At 38.3% G+C, this 23,146-nt stretch overlaps 1 protein-coding gene across 1 annotated transcript in view; it reads right to left on the bottom strand.

The window, feature by feature from the left end:
• The window catches only part of LOC122805607 (ependymin-like), a 102,172-nt gene that overhangs the window by 44,234 nt on the left and 34,792 nt on the right, over window positions 1–23,146 (bottom strand). The window contains exon 3 of the mRNA XM_044075848.1: window positions 5,165–5,302. Coding sequence (XP_043931783.1) covers window positions 5,165–5,302 — 138 coding nt within the window. The remainder of the gene's footprint in view (window positions 1–5,164; window positions 5,303–23,146) is intronic.

The raw sequence follows: 23,146 nt of genomic DNA, 5'->3' as shown, positions 1-23,146 counted from the left end.
TTGTACTCCTAATCAACCACACAGTGAACATTAGAGTTCATATCACAATTGTTTTATTTTTTTTTTGTTAGCTTAATTAGTCAGGAAGATCAGGCAAGCATATCAGCAGAGGAGTATGGCAAACTGACAAGGAGCCAGTTGGCTGAGATGTGCCAGGTTAAAGGACTGGTGCATGCCAACCTGAACAAAGCAGACATGATTGTAGATTTAGTAACAGCTGCATCACAGAATAGCAACCAGGAGGACAATCAGACTAGCTGTGAAGATGTACAACTCTCAGAGAATGGACAGCTCAAACTTTCCACAGAGGACTTAAAAATCCATCTGGAGTTAAAGAGACTTGAGCTAAAGGCCAAGCATTTGGTAATAGAAGCAGCAGAGAAACTGCAACATCTGAAGGTGGAGGAAAATGAGATACTGCAATGCCTGGAAGCTGAGGAGAAGGAGAGGTATTGACAACATGAAAAGGAGATGCTGACTCTTCACCAGCGTCATGGAGGTAATGGGGAAGGGAGCAACCGAACCGCAGAGGCAACGAAGGTCAGTAAATATCTTCCACAATTTACAGATGGTGATAATTTTGATAGTTTAATTCATATGTTTGAGAGGGTATGTAAACAGTATAATGTTGACAAAGGGCTCTGGGTACAGTTCCTGACCCCCTTACTCCATGGTAAAGTTGTAACTGTTCTTTCCAAACTGTCTGATACTGACTGTTTAAATTATAATGTTGTAAAGAACTGTTTGCTAGAATATTTTAGGTTAACACCTGAAGCTTATAGGAAAAGGGTTCATGAGCATAGACGCAAGGAGGATGAAAGTGTGTGTGTGTGAATATGTTGCTGAACTGAGCACTTATTTTCATAGGTGGGGTGAGTGGGTGTCAAGATACCACTTTTGAAGGGCTGACAGACCTTTTGGTGAGGGAACAAGCCCTTAGCACTTTACCTAAGGACATGAGAATCTGGTTAGCTGATAGACAATGCCTTACTGTAGATGAGTTGGGGAAGAATGGAGACCTATACCTAGCAAGTTGGGCATCTCTGCACAGGAAAGTGACACGTAATGCTGCTCATAGGTCTAAGGGAACCCATGGTGGGCAGTCCAGATTGCCTCAACAGAGTCTACCAGTAGCAGGGGAAGCCACTAGTCCAGGTACACATCCAGGACCAAAGGTTAAATGTTTTAAATGCAACCAGTGGGGCCATGTAACATATAGATGTCCACAGAGGCAAGGCGGGGAGAAAAAGGTGGGAGAGCCAGTAAGTCAGAATGACAAAATACCAACAGTAGGTTGTTTTGAGACAACAAGGGTACCAAACTAACACCCTGCAGATATCTTGATAGGGAATAATTTTGATAATACAGTACCAGGCTTGTAGACAAACATGTGGGTCTGATAGCCTGGGGGAGACCCAGACAGACCACACACTTGCAGCCAGGACTGGTGAGGTGGTTACTTCAGGGAGGGAGCTACCCTGTAGCAGTGAGACTGAAGGTGAGCCACAGCTGCTTGTAGGTAGTGATGTCCCCTTAGACAGAGTGACTGCAAAGGCGGAGGTGAGTAGTAGTAGTAGTACCAGGCTGACAGTGAGGCACCGCTCTCAGAGGATACCAGACTTCCTGTGGAAGGGGAGCTGGGAAGGGTTACAAAGAGAGAGTTGAGACAGGCTCAGTTCTCGGACCCTACACTGCAAGGCCTGAGGGGGGGTAGGTCGTGAAGCACCTGATTCTCAAGGGAAAGGGGAATCTGTATACTGGGACAAAGGGTTACTGTATAGAGAGTGGACCCCTGAGGGAGAGCTAGAGGGTGAGAGAATACAGAAGTTGGTAGTGCCCAGAGCCTACTGTATGGCACTTCTAGCCATAGCCCATGATATTTCCTTTGCAGGTCATATGGGCATAAAATGTATAAAGAGACATATTATGCAGAACTTCTATTGGCCTGGGATTTCCAGAAGTGCAACAGGGTACTGCAGGATCTGTGAGCAGTGCCAAAAGGTAGACAAGGCAGGGGACAAGGTGGAAGCTCCTTTAATGCATTTGCCTGTGATTGAGGAGCCATTTCAGAGGGTAGCTATGGATATTGTGGAGCTTCTGAGTACCCCAAGCTCCACTGGGAAAAAGTATATCCTATTGGTAGTAGATTATGCTACCAGATACCTTGAGGAAGTGACTCTGTCCTCCATTGAGGCAGAAAAAGGTGGCAAATATTTTGTTAGAGATTTTCAGCAGGGTAGGTTTCCCAAAAGAAATACTGACTGACAAAGGTGCCAATTTCATGTCAGACCTGCTGGCTTGTCTGTGGAAATACTGTGGGATGAAGCACCTAAAGACCACCCCCTACCATCCCCAGAGTAATGGTCTTATTGAGAGGTTAAACTCTACACTCAAGACAATGTTACAGGCATTTGCAGACCAGTTTAACAGGGAGTGGGACAAATATTTGGCCCATCTGTTGTTTGCTTACAGAGAGGTTCCCCAGGAATCCACAGATTTTTCACCCTTTGGATTGCTGTATGGGCATAGGCTGAGGGGATTTGATTTGAGATGAGTGGGAGGGCTATTGTGAATCCCACAAGAAGTCTGTTGAGCAATATGTCCTAAATCTCAGGACAAGGCTCAGGGAACTCATGGGCTTGGCCCATGAGAACTTGGCAGAAGCCCAACAGCAGAAAAAGGTCTGGTATGACAGGAATACTCAAGCTAGAGAATATTCTGTAGGGCAGCAGGTAATGGTTCTCATCTCTGTCAGACACAACAAGCTGCAGGCAGCTTGGGAGGGACCCTACAAGGTGGTAAGGAAGGTCAGTGATGTTAAATACATGGTAGAACTGCTAGGCAGGAAGCAGGGTCACAAATTGTACCATATTAACACAATGAAACGTTACCATGATGGGGAGACCCTTGTGCTAAGTATTAACAATAGGAGGCAGGAGGAGTCTGCAGGGGATCTATGGCTACAGGGAACCAGCCAGCCAAATCCCAAATTACTATGGTGGAGCCTAGGGTTGCAGGCATATGATGTGACAGTGCAGCACGGTACTGGGGTCAGCAATGCCAAGGCAGCTGGAATCTCAAGACAGGGAATGGGGTAAGGTATTCCCAAATAGGCTCAACCCTCTCAAGCAATGTTTTCCAAGGGTCGCTTGAAAGACTAGTTTGAGTTCTCGTGGGGAGGGGAGAAGTGTAACAAACCAAAATGCTGCCAGCCCAGCTAGCTGGAATTTTGTAAATAATTCTATGTCATTTGCGAACATTAATATGACTTGTATGCTTGTCTTACAAATGTAAGAGAACTATACGTTATGTGGCTATTAAACTACTGGTGCAGAAGTGTGTGTTGAACTGTATGTTATGTACTGAGCTTCAAGAATGTAAGCACAGTGTACCCTACTGGAAAAGAACACAAATGTATATAAACTATATGCCTATGCAAATATATGTTTTGATGGTAGAAGCTGGAACATACAGAGTTAACTTGCAAACCCTCAAGTAAATAAGTTGAAATTGTTTACAATAGTGTTATCTTAGTTTCAGCTCAGCAAGAAGACAGGATGTCTAGAGCTAGGTGTTTTAATATAGTCTTGAAACAGAAATAATTACTAGGTTTAAAATGTAAAAGTGCTTAACTGTTTTATGACTTCCAGTTCTAGGCAAACTTCTGAGAGATATGTATTTTTGACACAGAAGTGCTAAATCCTAAGTTTCTGTTAGCCTGGGAACAGAAAGAAGGTGACAAAGAGTGATCACGTCAGTTTCCCTGCTAGACAGGGGTCCAGGGAAGTAAATATTGTGGGAAGAAATAGCCAGGGAATTGTTATGGCTAGGCTTGTATATGCCCTAGGGCTGATAGCCTAGTACCAGCTTATGAACCTATAAACCTATGTCATCCCAAGCTGACCCAGCAGTAAAATGTGATATTAATTTAAGAGCTCTCTCAGAAAGTCTGTACATTTTGTATTTGTCTTTGGACCTAGAAACATCCCACTCATAAGCACTTCTGCCTGTGTCTTGCTAATAGTAAGTAACTAGGGAAAAGTGATTCCTTTTAGATATAGAAAAACTAGGTAAAAGTGATTCCTTTTAGATATAGAAAGGAATATAGTGAGGATTAGTTTATATGTTTTCTGTATTTATTTGAGACTGTCCTGCAATGTCATTTTAAAATAATTCCTGCGATCCTGAACTCTGTAGTCACTGTGCTGAGTTATTGAGTATTGTCTTGTTCTTTTATTATTTATTATTAAATATATTTAAACCTTTTAATTGTGGCTGGTTTGTTTAGAGATATTTAAGGTCTTAAGAGTACTTGCATATGCATTTGGTGACGCTGTATGGGCCACGCCAATAACCTTGAAAGTCTTGGTCACACTTACCATTTGGATAATAGTAACATTACACAGTAGAACTGGTCACCCTTTGTAAGGGCCTCATAGTAGCTGATAAAGAGCTGGTTGGTGGCAGTGATAACTACCTTTTAGTTTGGGCAGAAGGGGACATAGCTAGTAAACCTGTGCCAGCCTTTCCCAGGAGTGTGTGTTTGTATATAAATCAAATCTCAAAACGTGTGCATCAGTGACTTGGGCAGGGACATGAAGCACTGGTTGAACAGAGAAGCTGGTGGAGGTTTTGGCTTGACCACTCAGCTGAAATCTTAACCCTATAGCTGTGCCAATGAGGAGTCTTATTGGGGATGTGAAGAAAGAGGGAGAAACCAGCCCCAGACTGACTGTGATCTCTGTGTGCTCTTAAGGGAAATTGTACTTTACTGTGTGTGTTCTTGTCATCCTCCCAATGTGCACGTCTCTCACTGGTGCTAGTGGTGAGGATTGAGGCCTTGATTACTGGGCCAGTGCAGGGGCATCACATGACATATGTGTGATGCTCTTCTGGTTTGACTCCTGTCTTTTCGTGCACCACATCACTAGTAATCTCTGCCATCTCTTCCAATATTTTTGACTTAAAGATTAAAAATAATTCTTAGGCAGGATTTTGTTGTCTTTTTTTCAAACAGAAACAGTGTCTGATCTTATATTTAAGTTTATTACAGTGTACTTTTGTATGAGTATTTACTACTTGAGTATATTTTCATGCAATTGTTTGATTGCTAGTTGTCTGCATAGTAGAAGCATATCTGAACCAGAAATAGCATGGAACCAACCTGTTTGTAAAGAAGAATTGTGCCCACAATAATCGTCTGATTTGGACCAGTAATAACTTCACCCACAAGACGCTCTCTCTCCTCAAATGCATCATAGGAAAATGCGGCAATAAATTCAAAATGCTTGCTTGGATCAATCTGGAATATAAGAAACGCAGTCAGGTCAACAAATGCATTATGTGTCCAGAGTGCCCATGCTTTATTCGTGGAATTTTATTGTTATAATTTATTATTATTATTATTATTATTATTGTTGTTACTATCATTCTCAATATGGACTTGAACAGCATCATATTATACCTTTCATATACAGTGTGTCTAAGTGCTTTATAAAATGACGAGTTTGAAGAAGACTGAAAACTGTATCACAGATTAAATGTAATACCTATGCAGTATATAATTATTCATAACTGCACATTGACATCTGAAGTACTGTATTAATAACTAACTAGCAAATGGGGCTGACAAAATATCCTACTGAAAACTGCAGATGTTGAATTACAAGTATGATAACTCCCCCAAGAGATTCCACAGATACAGTTCAGAGGCAGAGCTGATCACGTCTTTCAAGAGTGATGTGTTACCCTACATTTAGTATAATAGCATACATCAGTCCATGCTTATGATAAACATGGAGCAGGAGCAAGCAATACCAGCTGCACAGATTGAAACACCAAAACATGGTTAACAAAACAAACCCCCCTAAACAGTTCATAACAGGTGAACAAAGTTGATTTCAAAACAAATTCTCTAACAGGAAGTCTAAAAAGCAGACTACAAAACGCACTTAAAAGTTAGCTTCTTGTCAGTTTTCTCTCTCTGAAGGGATTGGGGGAGGGGACAAAGATACTACTGAAAAAAATATTATCTAAAAATTTACATAAATAAACAATCTATCTTTGAGGATCTTCCTTCACAGGAAAACACCACATGATATTATGCCATTATTTTCCGGGTCTCCACTGAAAAGGGATAGCTTAATTTGTCCTAAATAAATTATACTTTGTGTATGGATCATGTGAACAAAAGTATTGGTCTAACAAGCTAAACTCATTGTTTATCCTGGGTATTACATCGAGAATGTGAGGACTATGGAAATAAATATATCCTGGGAAACCATATTAGGGCCTGCTCTGGTTATACCAGGTGATTCAAAACAATGACAACAATATGCGACATCAGTGTATATGGGTGCCCAAAGCGAGTGCATTAGCAAAAAGAAAGCATTTTTGTAAGATGTTTAAATATCTGATCAGACATCTCAAGTTCCTACCTTCATTGTTTTTCTGAAAAAAATCAGAAAAATGTATAATGCAGCTATTCAGCAATAAATATCACACATTACATAGTGCAATGATATCCAGTGCTGGTTATACAAACATAAGAACATATATATTGCAACCATGTCAGAGGTCAGGCTGAAGGGGGAAATGATTTGCAGTTGCACTACTTGCAAGAATCAAGCTATAACAGAGACCACGTTATGGCTGTCACATGATCCAGAGGAAGAGGGACATGGTGGTCATGTATCCAACACAATGCCCACTCACATGTGGAATGAATGATCACATCTCTGTTATCTGCATACTGTCTGTAGCCCAATGCAAGGGCACCACATGTCAGTGGCATGTCAGATCAGTATGTTTTTATATCTATCTACATATATATATCTTTATTTATATATATATATATATATATATATATATATATATATATATATATATATATATATATATATATATATATATATATATATATATATATATATACACACACACACACACACACACACACACACACACACACACACACACACACACACACACACACACATACACACACACACACACACACACACACAAACACACCACACACACATGTGTGTGTCTGTATTACATCGAAACACCTTAATGTCAATGGCTGATTGAGTGACCACAAAGGTCAACATATGCAGATGGCTGACATGTGTTATAGATTGATAATCCCCAGGTGTGGGAATATTCCCGTTCCCTGGGGAGTAAGAAATCTTGGAGTTAATAAAATGAGTAGGTGATGTGGGGGTGCGGGGGGTGTTATTTTGTTTTGTTTTTTTTGTTTTGGTTGCGTGCAGCAAGGATTTTATTCAAACATGTGCAGGTGACTATTGATGTTTCTGTTGTTGACTATTTGTGGTTGACATTCTTTTCGTCAATATTGTGGTATGCCAATGAAATTCAGTGACCCCATATATATTGGAAAAAGGAGAGATGGAAAAGGCAAACATGGGAAATAGCAAACAGGGGAAGATACAGAAGGGTTGGAATGTGGGAAATAGGGAAGATGGGATTTTTTTGAGGGGGGTGGTAGTAGGGAGATGTGAGAGGTATAAGGGAAAGTGGTAGGGGCACTCCAACAAACAGGTAAGACAGACAGACTGAGAAGGGAGATGGTGGTACACAAGGGTGACACAGGCTGACAAAGGGTGGACAGCTGATGATAGGGAGCTGTGGATAACAAACAGCGAATGAGGAGGGACACACAAGCAGTGAAACAGTGATGGCGGTGAAGGAAGTGTAGGATGGTCTGTCAGTCCAACTCAGAGATGAACCCACTCTAATATCATCTCCATTGCTAACGCCAGAGGGAGGCACTGCATCTAGTGGCCCAACAGTTTGAAACAGCCAGAGAGAGTATACCACTAGTCACATGAGGAGAGGCTCCAGGGTGCCAGTATAGACATCCATTCACCTGTTCACTTTTGCCCACAGAAGCCACTCCACTCCCCAGGTGGGGTTCTCCATGCCACTCTCTTTATCCCCTGTCCTGAAAGGTGACTGTTGCAGCCACCAGGGATCCCTCCAAGTCATCAGGCAAGGAGATGAGCCTGGGGACCACTGAAGACACAACAGTCAATGCAGTGGCATGTGCAAAGCACAGTCACTACTGCCTCATCACTGCCTGTATCATGACTGATCTTGTAAAAATGTAAAATAAATGGAGAAATACAAAAAAAAATAAAGTGAAATCCTAACATTTAAGAAAAAATAGAAAACAAAAACAAGAGAAGCAAAAACAGTGCATAAGCATGCATGGAATGCTTGATTAAGTATTACAGAATTTCCAGCAATACCCTGCATTTATCCTATCATAGTCTGGACTGTATCTTCTCTCAGACCACCCTATTAGCTTTGATCTCCTGGGCAACTGAAAAGCAGAAAGCAATACAGTAGTTAGATGCAAGGCATAAAGGAAAGTTCCAAATGAAAGTGCTATTACTTACAAAAAGAAGGTGTCTCTCCCTCACTGCCTCTTATTCCTATTGTAAAGAAGGTCTGGGTGGCTTCCCCATAGGTCACTAGATTTGTGATGGCATTGTTATGCAGAGTGATGCCAGTGGCACTACACAGATCTCAGGCAGGCTACTGTCAAGCATCAGCTTTGTGGAAGACAATATATGTGCCCAGGAGGGGCTCATGATAGTGCCTGTGCAGCAGGTGTAAGATAATCCTTCATTCTCTGCTGCACCATGCTGAATCTATGCCAAAATGAGTGCCTGAAGAGGCAATGTGCACTTTATAAGGATGACAGAAGGAAAATGGAAGGTCAGTGCTCATTGCCACATGTACTGGACACCACATGATGTGCAATGATGGGTAGCATGTCAGCATGATGCACACTGACAGTAGTACAATGGCTATGTCCAGTAATGTGACCAGGCTTCAAATGTGCAGGACACTACTGGGCAGTAGCACAGCCACTACACATAACAGAGAGATATCTCTGGGCAGTACTACACATAGTAACATGATGTCACTTTGCAGAAATGTGATCACCATACGTATTATCACAGTTTCAACTAGTAGTGATACAGCCACATACAAAGTGACATGACATGATAGTAGTTCAGACAGCTGTCAGAGTGATTGTGCATGGCAGCCCAGTACATGGAACTACCAGCATGTTCACAGTTAAGCACAAGAACTGCAGTGTGGACCAGGGCTGATACTGCTTCTTGTATTGAGAGCAGTTCAGAAAATTTTGCACTAAATACCCTCATTTGCATACCAATGGCGCTACTGGGCCTGTTATGGCATGATATATAACTCAGTCATCACTTTGTTGAAGATTGCATTACTGTGAATAATGGATGGATTTCCATTAGTGGAGTACACACACTATTATGGATTTATAGGCAAACTGATGGCACAAAGGATATCTGATAATGGCTTACAGAACTGCAGTGGGCATGCAAGAGTTCAGGCAGACAACAGAGACATGTCTTGCAGGGGTTATTTACTCCAAAAGCGTGCATGACTGAGTACAGGACATAAGGGAACAATGACAAAGTACAAAGTACACGGCAGGGCTATCTGCAGATCTGCTGTGGGTGGCCATAATGACAGGAATCACTGGACAGACAGAAAGAGGTTGTATTATAGAGGGTGCAGGACATCAAGAGGGTGTGGTGCATAGGACAGGACTGAATGTACTTTGGATGGTGAGGTTACAGGCCAGGGTAACAGATAAGGATCGGGATGGCCTCAGATGTGCATGGTTTGCAGCAGCATGCCAGTAGCACACAGGCTATAAGACATGCTATGAAGCCAACGTTCCACAGGTAACAGCTGGTATGGTAAGCAAAGTGTTAATACATGACATACATTGGTGATATGAGCACTGCAGCTACACTGTGTCAACTGTTCATCATGGAGTTGGCATAGCAGCAGTATAGGCTGTGGACATTAACAAAGGACAGGGGACATCTCTGCATACATGCAATGATCTACTGCTGTATCCTCATGTTTAGTGGCAATGTCATGGGACTAAAGAATCATCAGTGTTTCAAAAAGATCACTACAGGCGAGGTGCACCTATAGGTGTTTTGAACTAATGTCAAGCACATGTTGGAGAATGGCACTGCATGCAAGGCTTTTTGTGAGAAGGTGTGTAAAAAATGGTGTGGGACATCACTGCTCTGTATGGCTATAATAGCATGCAATAACAGATGTGTCATGGGGTAGCCAACAAGATCCTGCATATACAGAAAATTGAAAGGATAGGATGGTCACAAGGGGCAGACCATTTATGCAGTGAACCTTTACAGACACCAAGGAGTTACTGCTCTCCCTGTTAGGGGAAAGCAAGCGAACACTCATACCAGGAGATGGCCTGGATGTGAGGTCTGGTCTGAAGAGAATGCCATGGGTATCTGTTGGGGATGCACTAAGCAACACATGTCCCATATGCTTAGGTCTCTGCTTGACTAATGTCAGTGCTGCACTGATATGACACATCCACATATCTGCTCTCCATCTACATCATGGGTACCAAAGTGATATCCATAAGGTATATATGTGCTCTTAGACTTTGTACTCAAGTAGCACATAGTAATGCCTGTAGCACATGGTGGTGGGATTGAAACCTATGCTGCTGCATTGCCACAGGCGTATTTTCTGTCTGCTTTCATAGATGTCAATGGTGGAGGGTCCAGCAAAGGACATGTCTGATGTCAGTGAATCACCAGTGGCTGATGATGAGGGCATCCTGAACATGGCATGGTCTAATGACACAGGGGGCACGCTTAGCACACAAAACAGTGATGGAAGCCATACCACACACAAGTGCTGATGTGCAGGCTAAGATGCACCTCTGGTTTCCCCCATGTTTAGTGAAGGGTGACCCCATCCCAAGGTGCACATGTCTTACTTACTCAGACAGTATCAGAGAGTGGTACTGGTTCATAGGTTGGTACTAGGCTATCAGCCCTAGGGCCTATACAAGCCTAGCCATAACAATTCCCTGGCTAATTCTTCCCACACTATTTACTTCCCTGGACCCCTGTCTAGCAGGGCAACTGACGTGATTCCCAGGGTGAATTTTCTTTTTCCCATCCAATCGTCAAGGTTCCTTTTGAAGAGGGCCAATGTATGGGCAATCTATTCCAGAGTCTGGGGAGTCTCTGGGTCAGGTATTGAGGTATGTGCACACAACACAAAGCAGGTGACTATTGCTAGCATTCCTTCTGCATATTCCCTCAGCTGGGTGTCACCATGAGCATCAGTCAGCAGACATGCAGGTCAGTGATCCAGGCTAAGACAACTATCACATATGTTATACCAGAGATAGTAGTCATTGTGCTACATGGCATACATGAGGAGATGAGTGATAGCCTGCAATGCTTGCACAATTATATGTCATATAGGGACTTGGAGCAGACAGACCAGCTGAGGGAAGTGGTTAACCATTTGGCAACTATTGAAACCTACCACAGGATATTGGCTAATGGTCATTGTAACACTGCCAGAAGCCAGAAGCATGTTCCATGACCACATGCCAGGCATACACAGCAGTTCTACACCATTTCAGGAACCCCCTCACCACTTCTCAGAGAGCATGTCCTGTACTCCTCTGGCTCCTTTGTGGGTAGAACACATGACCAGCTGCTCCAGATCATGCAGTTTTGCACACTCATACCTCCAGGTGTTGCACAGACTGCATCACCATTACATGGCTATCTACGATGAACATAGACACTGCCACTGTACTACCTTAACACAAAAGGGTCCATGGGTGGGTCCCATACATGCTTCTGAAGTTCTACATCTCCCATTTGGATGGTATGTATTCCCATTCAGGGAGGTAGGGCCACCAAAAGCAGCCAGGCAGCATTCCTCTCCTGAATTTCCTACCCCATCCCTAGAAGATCCAACCCCTGACTTCCCCAAACTACTTTATTTCTTCTCCTGTTTGTGTGAACCAAATATGTTCCTCCACATGCTACAAAGTCATCTCAAGAACATGGTGTTAAGATATGTGAGGCAGATGCCTGAAAAACTCCTAACTTGTCCACTCTCAGATGCTGGACATTTCACATAGCAAGGGTGGCTGATGCTACACAGAAATTAGTGACCACTGAGAAAGGCAGTCTCTGTCTACTTAGCTGCAGTCAACTATGTCCTGGTCATGGAAGTGATAGTATGTTAGCTGATGATAGACCCATCTGTGACAAGCTGGACAATGCCATACAATTTCATATAACACCATGGACACCAGTACATGCTTCTTGGCTACTTCAGATGCTACTATTAGCAATTCATCACAACAGGTATGCTTATTCACTGAAAAATTCTGGTCAAGTGAAATGATGATCACTGCAACTTCTCAGGCTAATTTTATACAACTCTGAACCACTCTGCTTTGTTTGATGTGATTATTTGAATACATGATGGCTTTCATTTCCATACTTTCTTGGATTTGCATGCCATTTTGCAGTCATTTGCATGTGATGTGTCCCTTGCTGTTTTCCAAGTAGAATGGTTGAACTATCTGTGTCACTGATTTACCACACCCTCCCTGCAGGTCGCCACTCACCATGATATTTTATGTAGCACACTGTGCTAGGTGTTTCTGAATACCACTCGTAGTACATTACTTGTGTTGACAAAGCATTTATTCGTATAAGTTTTCCACACATAAAATGGAAAGTGTCAGATTGTAACTGACTATATTATTCATTTCAATAGGGCTTGTCCATCCTAACTTAAATACATAATACAAACTCTGAAAGAGGACATTCTGAGAGCTATCCTCTCATCATTATTTAAGGGGCCAAACTGTATACAGAAATAATCTTATCTTATTGCGAGTAATAAAAGCCCTGTATAATGTATATGTTAATTCAGCTGAAGAAGTTCTATCCTGGATAGCTTAGTTCACAGCAAGTGAGCATATGAATATAAAAAAAAATATCATATGGCTACTGTAGCTATTCACTTTAACTCACCAGTAGCAGCTGGTCAGTTTCCTTAATCTGAAGACCTATTTAAGTATCCCCTGTGACAAGGAGTCAGAATCCAAACAGCTGCTATTACCTGAAGCATCTTTTGTCTCCCTGAAGAGAGATTGATCATCATGCAGTAGTGTACATGTCCTTCATACAGCTCGCTAACCTTTTCTCATCTATTTCTGTCTCTGTCTTCTAAAATACTAACTTAGTTAATATTTATGGATTTGCTATGCTCACTTCCTTTTGACAACACCATATCAGAATGTACTATCAGAGTTGTGTTTTTCTGGTTCTCAGTCTGTCTCAAAGGAAATGTCTTTATTGTCTTCCTCCATTTATTGTCATCCTCCATAGGTATATCTCCACTTCAAGATGGTCATGGCTGTATATTTCACTGGCTTTTGTTTTTAGATATTTTACTCTACTTTCGTGTGGTTGTTTATTTTCAAAATCTAGTCTACTCGTTTCTTACTTGTCAAACATTTGGTACTGAAATGCAGCAAGCAGCTTTCTCAAGGCTCTTATTAATGGGTAAATCATCATTCTAACTGGGTCTTGCTCTTCAGAGTCTCACTTGATACTGCTCTTCATTACAAAATGCACCATCTTCATCCATAAGCCTGAAACCACCGTTCTTTACATATAGTAAACCAAAATATCTAATACTCTTTCCACATCATTATTTTACGCAGAGCACTTAACTGGTGTTTCATTTTCCTCCTTCTGGTACATGAATTACACTTCCCATTCTGCACTGTAGTCTAATGTGTGTGGCTACATTAATGCAGTTCCTATGTCACTGTAATCAATATGCCATTACTCTTCTAACTGTATTATTGTTATAGCTGGAAAGGAAAATCAGTCATCTTTAATGGGTTCAAAAATTTAATATATGAGCTAGAGTCTTTATAAGCAACAACATGAAGAAGATTCAATTGATTTGTACAGGCACTTAAAAGAACTGCATCACAACCAAACCATGCTCTCTTAAAACACATTCACCTTCTAATAGCAGTTTCAGGACTGCAAGCAAAAATATATAGGAAACTACACCTCACTCTTTCTTAAAATAAACACTTCCTGAATAATTAATTTTAGTATAAGAATATTTGGTCTGAAATGGTGTAGATTTAGAATTATATATATATATATAAATATGCGTCTATGTTTAACCATCAAATAACATTTACATCAAACAGCTAAACATCAAACCCTAACCACTGAATGTTCATTTCAGTGAACAGGAAAGTAACTAGTTGTGCAACACTTCTACATCTGCCCTTTTCCCCACTGTAGTGTAGTCTCAAAGTTGGTAGGGGGTGTATGGGGGACAAAGCCCCCCAACCTGGGTAGGTTTGAAATGCTGCGTTTTGTGAGATGGGGAAGTCTTGGCTAACTAGTTACTTTCCCTGGTGAACAAATGAACATTCACTGAATGAAAGTTCGATGGTTAGGGTTAGATGTTTAGCCATTTGATGGAAATGTTACTCAACATAGACCCATATACTATACCAGAGTAGCTGCAATTAATCTTGAGAGCTCAGAGAGCTCTTTGTTGAGAGAAATGCAAAATGGAAAACTATAGTAGCAAACAGTTCAGTGAAAAATAAAGTCTGGGGGAAGTGAATAAGAAATAGTAACCTCCCATGCTTTAAATACTTTAAAGCATTTAATGGAACATTGCATAATTTATTTTTAATTAAAGGCAGCCAGTGCACTTTTATCTTAGGGCTAAAAGATAATGTTTTCTGAAAGTATGCAAGCTGCTTTTCACATCTGAGATGGGAATACAAATAAGAAAAGTACAGACAGCAAACAATGTAATTGGGAACACAAGTTCTAACATGACCTTTAGCATGGATAACCCTAATTTTAGATTAGGTAGTGCCTGTGGATGCAGCCATTGATTTGTGACAATTTCTCCTAGCTAGTGGGTTAAATTTCATTTGTTGAAAAGGTACATTTTTTTATGTTCATTCTAAGTTAATGGGGGGGGGGTCAGAAAATGCATTTAGTTTTTTTCTTTTTGAGGGCTTTCATTAAAGCAGGAAGTCTTGACAAATGTGACATAGGTTCAAATGGAGATGAGAATAAACAACTGTATAAAAGATCAACCTGGCAAACAGCGAATGCATGTAAGTCAAAAGTTGGAAATACACATAGAAAAGAGTTGCAATGTATAACAGGTAGAAGCAATAGATTTCTATCGCAGTGGCTGCTCTATCCATATTATCTTGAAAGATAAATGACCTTAGCGGCATTGACAAAAAAAAAAAGAGTATTGAATTATATTAAGAAGCTTACGGTGCAAATAGCAATGTTACAGGATACAGATTTGAATAGAACATGTGCATGTGACACAGAATGGATTCAGGATTGCTATTCAGCATAATATCAGGAACAAAGGAATGAGCAGGTAATACATTTGATTGCTAGAAATATTAGAACAGTGATAGAAGATGAAAGAAAGACAATAATGATAAAAACTAAGATACAAATACAGAGTAATGAAAAAATGACACTGACACTGTCTTACTTACCTCTTAAAATGCAGGATTTTAATGAATGGGTAGTGGAAATTATTTGAGTGTTATTAGAGAAGATATAAATTTGAGAGGGAATAACCAGTGAGTGGGATAAAATGAAACCGGAGTATAAAATATGGCAGAAGTAAAAGAGAAAGAGATATGGCTAAGAAGTAATAGGAGTTGTTTAGAGAGGCTGACAAAAGCTAAAGTATTGCAGAATAAGGGGAATATCACAGAACAAGAAGAGGAGCAACAGCAAAGTGCTAAAGTGAAAATAAGGGAACATTTGATAATATGCATAAGTTTAGAAAATTATTGTTAAACAACTATTTTTAATAAAAACTTCATAGCACAAAAATGTTTAACATAATGACATAGAAGAAAAAGATAGTAGGAAGGATTGTTACAAAACTTAAGGAGCCTATGACAAGAAAAAATAGCTAGAGTTCCTACAGCGGTATTAGAGATACTTCTGAATTTTTGAAAGTTTGTATAAAACAGAAGACTGTGGACCCCAAGAAAAAGCACAAATGGAAATATTTATGGAAGATTTAATTATAGCAAGGGTAGAGGAAGATAAGGCTCAACAATTAATAGTCAAGACAGGAGGAGATGGCATAAAAATGATGATGTGCAATCAATTATGTGCAATCAATCTGCATGGAAGTGTACATAAACAGATGATATTCCTGTGAACACTTGGATGTTAGAAGCGAAGAAAGTGATACAGATCTGAAAATTTTGTTTAATAGTATTTGAACAGCAGGGAAGCCACCAGCATCTTGGAAGAAAGCTTTGGTGGATATATTACCCACAGAGGGAAAATACATATTAGATCCAGGTTAATATAGACCCATTTGAATTTTAAACATTGATTATAATGCATTTACATCTATACTAGCTAAGAGAAGGGCAAAGGTATTATTAAAATGGATAGAAATGGAACAATGTGGTTTTGTGGAAGGGAGGCAAACATTTGACAGCATTAATGAAACAAAGATAATCCAGAGGGAGTGGAATGTAAGAAAATATGACTGCTGTTGGTGGGTCTTGATGAAGAGAAAGCATTTGACAGAGTAATATTGGACTTTATGTTAAGGGCAATGGGAGCATTTGTATTCTCTGATATAATAATATGGTTAATTAGGAGGCTATATGAGGATTTGAGGCAAGGATTAAGATGACAGGGTTCACCACTGGTAAGTTGAGTTTGAACAGAAGTGCCAGGCAGTGGTGTTCTCTTTCCCCTTTATTATTAGCTTTATATTTAGAACCATTGGCAATTAAAATAAGGGACTCAGAAATTCAATGATATAATTGGTATGGTAATCAAGAAAAGTTGTCTTTATTTGTAGATGATAAGATAGTAATTTTTTGTACTTGATAAACACAAAAAAGGACATTTCAATAACGTAGAACATTTTGAAAGAGTTTGAATTGTTTTCAGGATATAAAATGAATGACAATAAAACAAAGGCAGCTGCAGTAAATTATGTACCGACACTTGAATTGTTTCAGCAATACCCATATTTATAGGGACACAGTAAGATGAAGTATTTAGGCATATGGATTAAAAATGAGCCTGTTATAGCAGCTCAGATGATACGTGGGAAGAGACTAAACAAAAGATAATACAAAAACTGGAAAACTAAAAGCTCTTGTTTATGGATATAGCCAGTGAGATACAAACAGTGAATTTTTTAGTCCCCTTTAGTTTTATATACAGGCCATGCATATTTTTTACCAACCAGTGGAAAAGTTGTGGGCAATAATTAATAAAGAGTTGAAGGAATTTATTTGGGAGGGAAAGAGGATTACAGTTAAGTGGGATAAGTTGAGCATCCCCATAGAACAAGGTGGTTAAAGATTACCTGATTTGTAAAGCAGTTTTAGAGCTATGCAGCTCATAGCACAAGCAGAAGATTATAAAATATTTAAAAACAATGGAAAGGTACTGAGGACTAAGACCCAAAATAAATGTTTTTAGCATAGTTAGACCGTTAATAATCACTATTCATCACAAAGACTTTATCAGAAACACTGTTACACAAGCCAACTCAGTTAAAATAATCAGTCCAATTAACAATGAACCAATCAGAAACATGCAACAATAAAAAATGTAGCAATAAAAATATTGAGTAAAACAATACAATGTTCAAAGACGCATAACCCGTTTTAATTATTAATAGTCACCCTCCTATCTGATAAAAAAACATTTAATGTTAACATTGTCATTTAAACCTTGATAAATACAAGAAGCTAAACTTAACTGCCATTCAGCTTCCCTTTTCTCTACTAAATTCTTATAGTTACTACCCCATGGATCTTAACTAACTACTTCTACAACAGTAAAAGTGTACTTTTTCCAACCAATATAATTCATGGAATGTTTATACAATGCATTATTAAGATTTTTACTTTTAATAGCATAAAGATGCTCACTAATTCTTTTTCTTAAACTCCTTGTAGTCATTCCTACGTAAAATGCAGGACAGGCTGAACATAATGCAATGCAAATGATCCCAGAAATGCCACAGTTTAACCTTCCGGGAACTGAAATATTATAATCAATATGTGTCAAGGAGATATATGGGCCTTCATGTACAAATCTGCAAACCTTGTAGCTAAAACATTTGTACCTACCTACTACTTTCCGTGTAGAATCAGGGCCCAACACAGTGATACCTTGTTCCAACAGTTGTTTAATATTACAATGTTTCTTATAAACAAAATTAGGGGAAGTTCCCAATGCTTTTGTAATAAGCCCATTTCCTAAAATGACTCTTCAATTATCACAAATGATTTCCCATATAACAAAATTATCTAAACTCATATCTAGACAAAATCTAGGGCCTTCCTTGTGTTTAAAACCCTCCATCGGTGGATTATCTTTACTAACACCTTTATTTACAAGCCCCTTCAATAAAATCAGAGGAAAGTCTCTTCCATGCCTCAAAGTAACCTCCTGTGCTGACCTTTTTAAAAGATCAATGGGATATCCCCTTTCCAAAAAGAAATTAGAAATAAACTGAATTTCATTCACAAAATCACTGTCTACAACAGTCATTTGGGAAACTCGAATAAACTGTCCATGTAGAATATTCCTTTTCATAAACATGGGGTGACTACTTCTAAAAATGTACATAACAATTATAAAAAGTGTCCTTTCGATGAATATGACTAATGAATTTCTTTTGTACATGGTCCCAACTTAAATCTACATTAAAAAAAAAACCTGGAGACATATTTCTCCTAAAAGGAACTTCAAAAAATCTGTGCTTTGATTCAATGCACCAATAACATTCAAAATATCAAAACCCTCTTTCTTAACTATAAAAAACAAATCATCTACAAACCATCTATAAAAAATTATGTTATAGATGGGGATCCTGGGCAAAATTTCATTTTCCCACCAACCCAAAACTAAGCTAGCATAGATCGGTCCAACTGTAGTCCCCATTGCAACTTCTTTTAACTGTTTGTAGAAATTATTAAACATGAAAAAACTATTTTCCAATAACACGTCTAAAAGACACATATACAAATTAATATTTTTACTACTAGTGTTATTTGCATAAAAAAAATTTAATGTACTCCACCACTTATTATTGTGGAATACAAGTGAACAAAGAAACAGCATTGACTGTGAACATGAAAAAAGTTCCTACGTTATCACTTAAATCCAATGACAAGGACATCAGCTCATTCAAAAAGTCCCAGGAATCAGAAATATAAGAAGGCAGGTTTTTGTACTAATGGATTAAAAATATGACCAAAAATAAAGAAATACATTCAGTGCTACTCCCAAGGGCTGACAAAATAGGTCTGAAAGGGGGATTGGTAATACTTTTATGGAGTTTCAGGATGCCAAACAAAACTCCCACCTTGGGGTTTTCAACATGTAAAAAATCAAATGTTTCTTGGCTAATCTCACCATTCAACAATAAATCATACAAAACGTAAATAAATGTGTAACTTTTCGATACTTCATACTTAGTCACAAAAATATAATATATTAATCATCCTTTTTAAACATATTTTAAATAGCAGCATTATACTGGCTTAGATTCATGATGACAGTCCCACCCTCCTTATCTGCCTTCATAAACTTAAATATTTTCTGTTCCTTAAATCATTTAAGGCTTTCTTTTCACATGAGTTCACATTATAAAAAACAAAATCATTCTTTTTTTGTAGACTTTTCCTAATATCTCTTTCACAATATGTTTCAAAGGTCTTAATAGTATGCAGCAAAGCAGGGTTAAAATTAAAAGGTTTACTTAATGTCCTTCTTGTATCAACATCATTCAAAATAAAATTAAATTGAGTTTCCAAGTGTAAAGTCTCAACTTAATGAATGTCTTAGAAATGTCAGCTCTCTTGCTCGGCAGAAAATTAAGACCTAACTGCAGTAATTGGTACATTGAATCAAAGCACAGATATTTTGAAGTTCCTTTTAGGAGAACAAAGTCTCCAAGTTTGTTTTTTAGATGTAGATTTAAGTTGGGACCATGTACAAAAGAAACTCATTAATCATATTCATCAAAAAGACACTTTTTGTAATAGTTATGTGCATTTTTAAAGTAGTCATCTCATGTTTATGAAAAGGAATATTCCAAATGGACAATTTATTAAAGCTTCACGAATGACCGTTGTTGACAGTGATTTTGTGAATGAAATTCAGTTTATTTAAAAAAAAAAACAGTGTAATAAACTTCTCTGTGTGGAAGATTTTCAGTCCATATATTTCTAGTTAAACACTGTATATTAATCAGATCAGACAATAGTAGTAGAAGTAGCGAACGTAAACTCGTCAAGTCAAAAAGTAATAATAGAATATCTACAGCATTACTAAGTATTCAAAAGTAATCCAAGCAAGGCAGGCCATCTGTTTCCAGTCGAAAATCCTTTATTAAGTACACAGACAAGCGATCCAAGTAAAACAAAAATAGAGTAATAATTTCCTCACAAGCTTTCTAAATATATATATACTTATCAGGCATGGGAGTGGTTTATTGTGCTGTAAAACAAAGTGTTATTGGTACACATGTTAAATTCATATCCCTTCCCCCCATCAGTGTGACATTCGAGCTGGTCCTGCCCTACCTAGTAGCTGTCATAATAATATATAGCCCTAATGTACTTTAATGGTACATCTTATTTAACCAAATTATTAAGTAGATTATTAAGTCTGTGATTTTATCCAAGGCAATATATTACATGGCTGGAAATATATCAACCTTAGTTCATTTTGCGATCAAAAATTATATATAAATATATACATATACATTTTGCATGGAAAAATCAGTTTCTATTTTCATAACCTATTGTTAACAAAGATCGCTTTCGTCCTTCTAGACTTCTTCAGGTCTGTGTACATGAACCCTAAAACCTATATAATTGTATAATTAGTTAGTATTGTTATTACCATCATTTTGAATAAGTGGAAAAAAGATAAAATGCATGTATGATGATGGAAACAAAATATACACTTACGTTTCAAATGATTTAAAATGGTATTTAAAACCAATTTGTAGAAAAAAAATTTAGTTTATTTCTAACTTCTTTTTGGAAATGGGATATCCCATTGGGTTATTTTGAGGCATGAAAGGGTCTTTCATCTGATTTTATTGAAGGGGTTTGTTAATAAAGGTGTTAGTAAAGATAATCCATCAATGGAGGGTTTTAAACACAAGGAAGGCCCTAGAGTTTGTCTAGATATGAGTTTAGATAATTTTGTTATATGGGAAATAATTTATGATAATTGGAGAGTCATTTTAGAAATGGGGATATTACAAAAGTATTGGGAACTTCCTCTAATTTTGTTTATAAGAAACATCGTAATATTAAACAACTGTTGGAACAAGGTATCACTGTGTTGGGCCCTGATTCTACACATAAAATAGTGTTTGTTTACAAGCAGAAGATTGTAAATTAAAATGGAAAGGGATGAAGAAGGAAGGAGTTTAAGAAATAAGGACAAAGTAGGATTTTAGATGCAGGTACTTAAAGATAATAACAAACATACGGAATATTTTATTCAGAAATCTGAGAAAGAATTCTTAGAACTAAGCATGAGAACAGAGAAAGAAGCTTTTGCCAATAGGGATGACTGCAAGCAGGGGTACAGAAAATAGGCAAGATGAGGCTGGAATTTACTGGCAAAAACTAACAAAATAACCAAGGTATTGGAAGTAAATAATGACAGAGGGAAAGGTAAGAGAGTGGTATGAAGCCAAGCAGAAGTTTTGACTGCAGGTTTGAGATTGCCTTTCCGTGTGGGGATTGATATCAGAGTATAGGCATATAGAAAGGAAAAGGGGAGTCCTAAGTAAAAGACCACCTCTGGTAGAGTGTTTAGTCAAGTCTGGAACAGAAGCTGCTGTTAAAAAGGGATAATTAGTAGGACATAAAAATATTGCAATATAGCTATAAGAATAAATCATAGAAAGTCAGAAAAGGTTGGAGAGACTGGAAAAGCAATTTACAAATGAGCAACGGTGGGACATATGTATGACTCCTAAGTATGCAACACAGTCCAGAAGGTTTAGGATTCTTGCTTGGAAGTGTTTGCATAGGCATTTTATAGCCCAAGCAGACTTCAAATAATTTTTTATTGGGTAGATAACAAATGCTGGAGGTGTGATGGGAAAACAGAGAGGTAACTAGGAATATGTTTTTAAAACTTTACTACAGAGTACTCAGAAATATTGGGGGAGCAAGGGAGCAAATAGCTATAATTATGGATATGATTCTTCTGATCTGGCTCACAGGATCTGAATTGCCTAGACATAATAAAGGGCTGCCCAAAAAACAATTACTAGAAAATGGAAGTCAAAATTTAAAACAAATGTAACTGGAGCACTGAATATTGCTAGAGATAAAAGAACTGCGAGTGGGATTGTTAGAAAATGAAGGGAGCAAATTACATAGACATAAAAGGAATTTATAACAATAAATACCAAATAATGTTTAGGAGGACTGAGGTTTAAGGGAAGGCAGAAACTGAACAATGTATGTAATGCTGGTGTGAATGATGGTTATTATAAAGAAAGAAAACATATATGTATATGTAACACATGTAATATAGTTTGTTTTACTTTTCCATTAATATATGTACACCAATGTCTTAAGGGATTATTTAATAAAGATGTTATAAAAAGGATCAGTTCATAAACAATCCAGGTTCACATCATGGGATTGGAATAATGGGCATTAGGTGCCTGGCATAACATGCCTGGGCAATGGATGTTGGTGAACAGGGGGAGGATCAAGGAATATAAAGTACTGAAATGTAAGTAATATGCAAGGTAGGCATGTAGAGTTCTCAGCGGCAGTTATTTAAGTAAAATAATGTTTGTGTTTTTCCTCCTAATATTGTTTCATTTCTGATGCACTTTATTAGGCAAATGTGGTTTGTCAGATTTATGTGTGTAATGCAGTTGAAATTATATTCAGCATAAACCCAGGAAGTATAAAAACTAAATTTATTACAGTTTACTATATCAAAAAACAAAAAATACTGAGGTTGGCTAGGAGCAAAAAAGTAAATGAAATGAAATGGAAAATAAATGCCTTGGGTTGCCACTTAAGTCCTCAACTACAGTGGGATATGTGCCCTAACTAAAGTGTGATTGCTCATTTTGTCTGGTTAATATTTACACCAAATTATAGGTTCATAGGTAAGTA

This window comes from Protopterus annectens, chromosome 6.part1 (genome assembly GCF_019279795.1).
Source record: "Protopterus annectens isolate FY-2018-M chromosome 6.part1, PAN1.0, whole genome shotgun sequence".
NCBI lineage: Eukaryota > Metazoa > Chordata > Ceratodontiformes > Protopteridae > Protopterus > Protopterus annectens.
The sequence above is the reverse complement of the archived record's forward strand: the minus strand, read 5'-3'. Positions and strand labels throughout refer to the sequence as shown.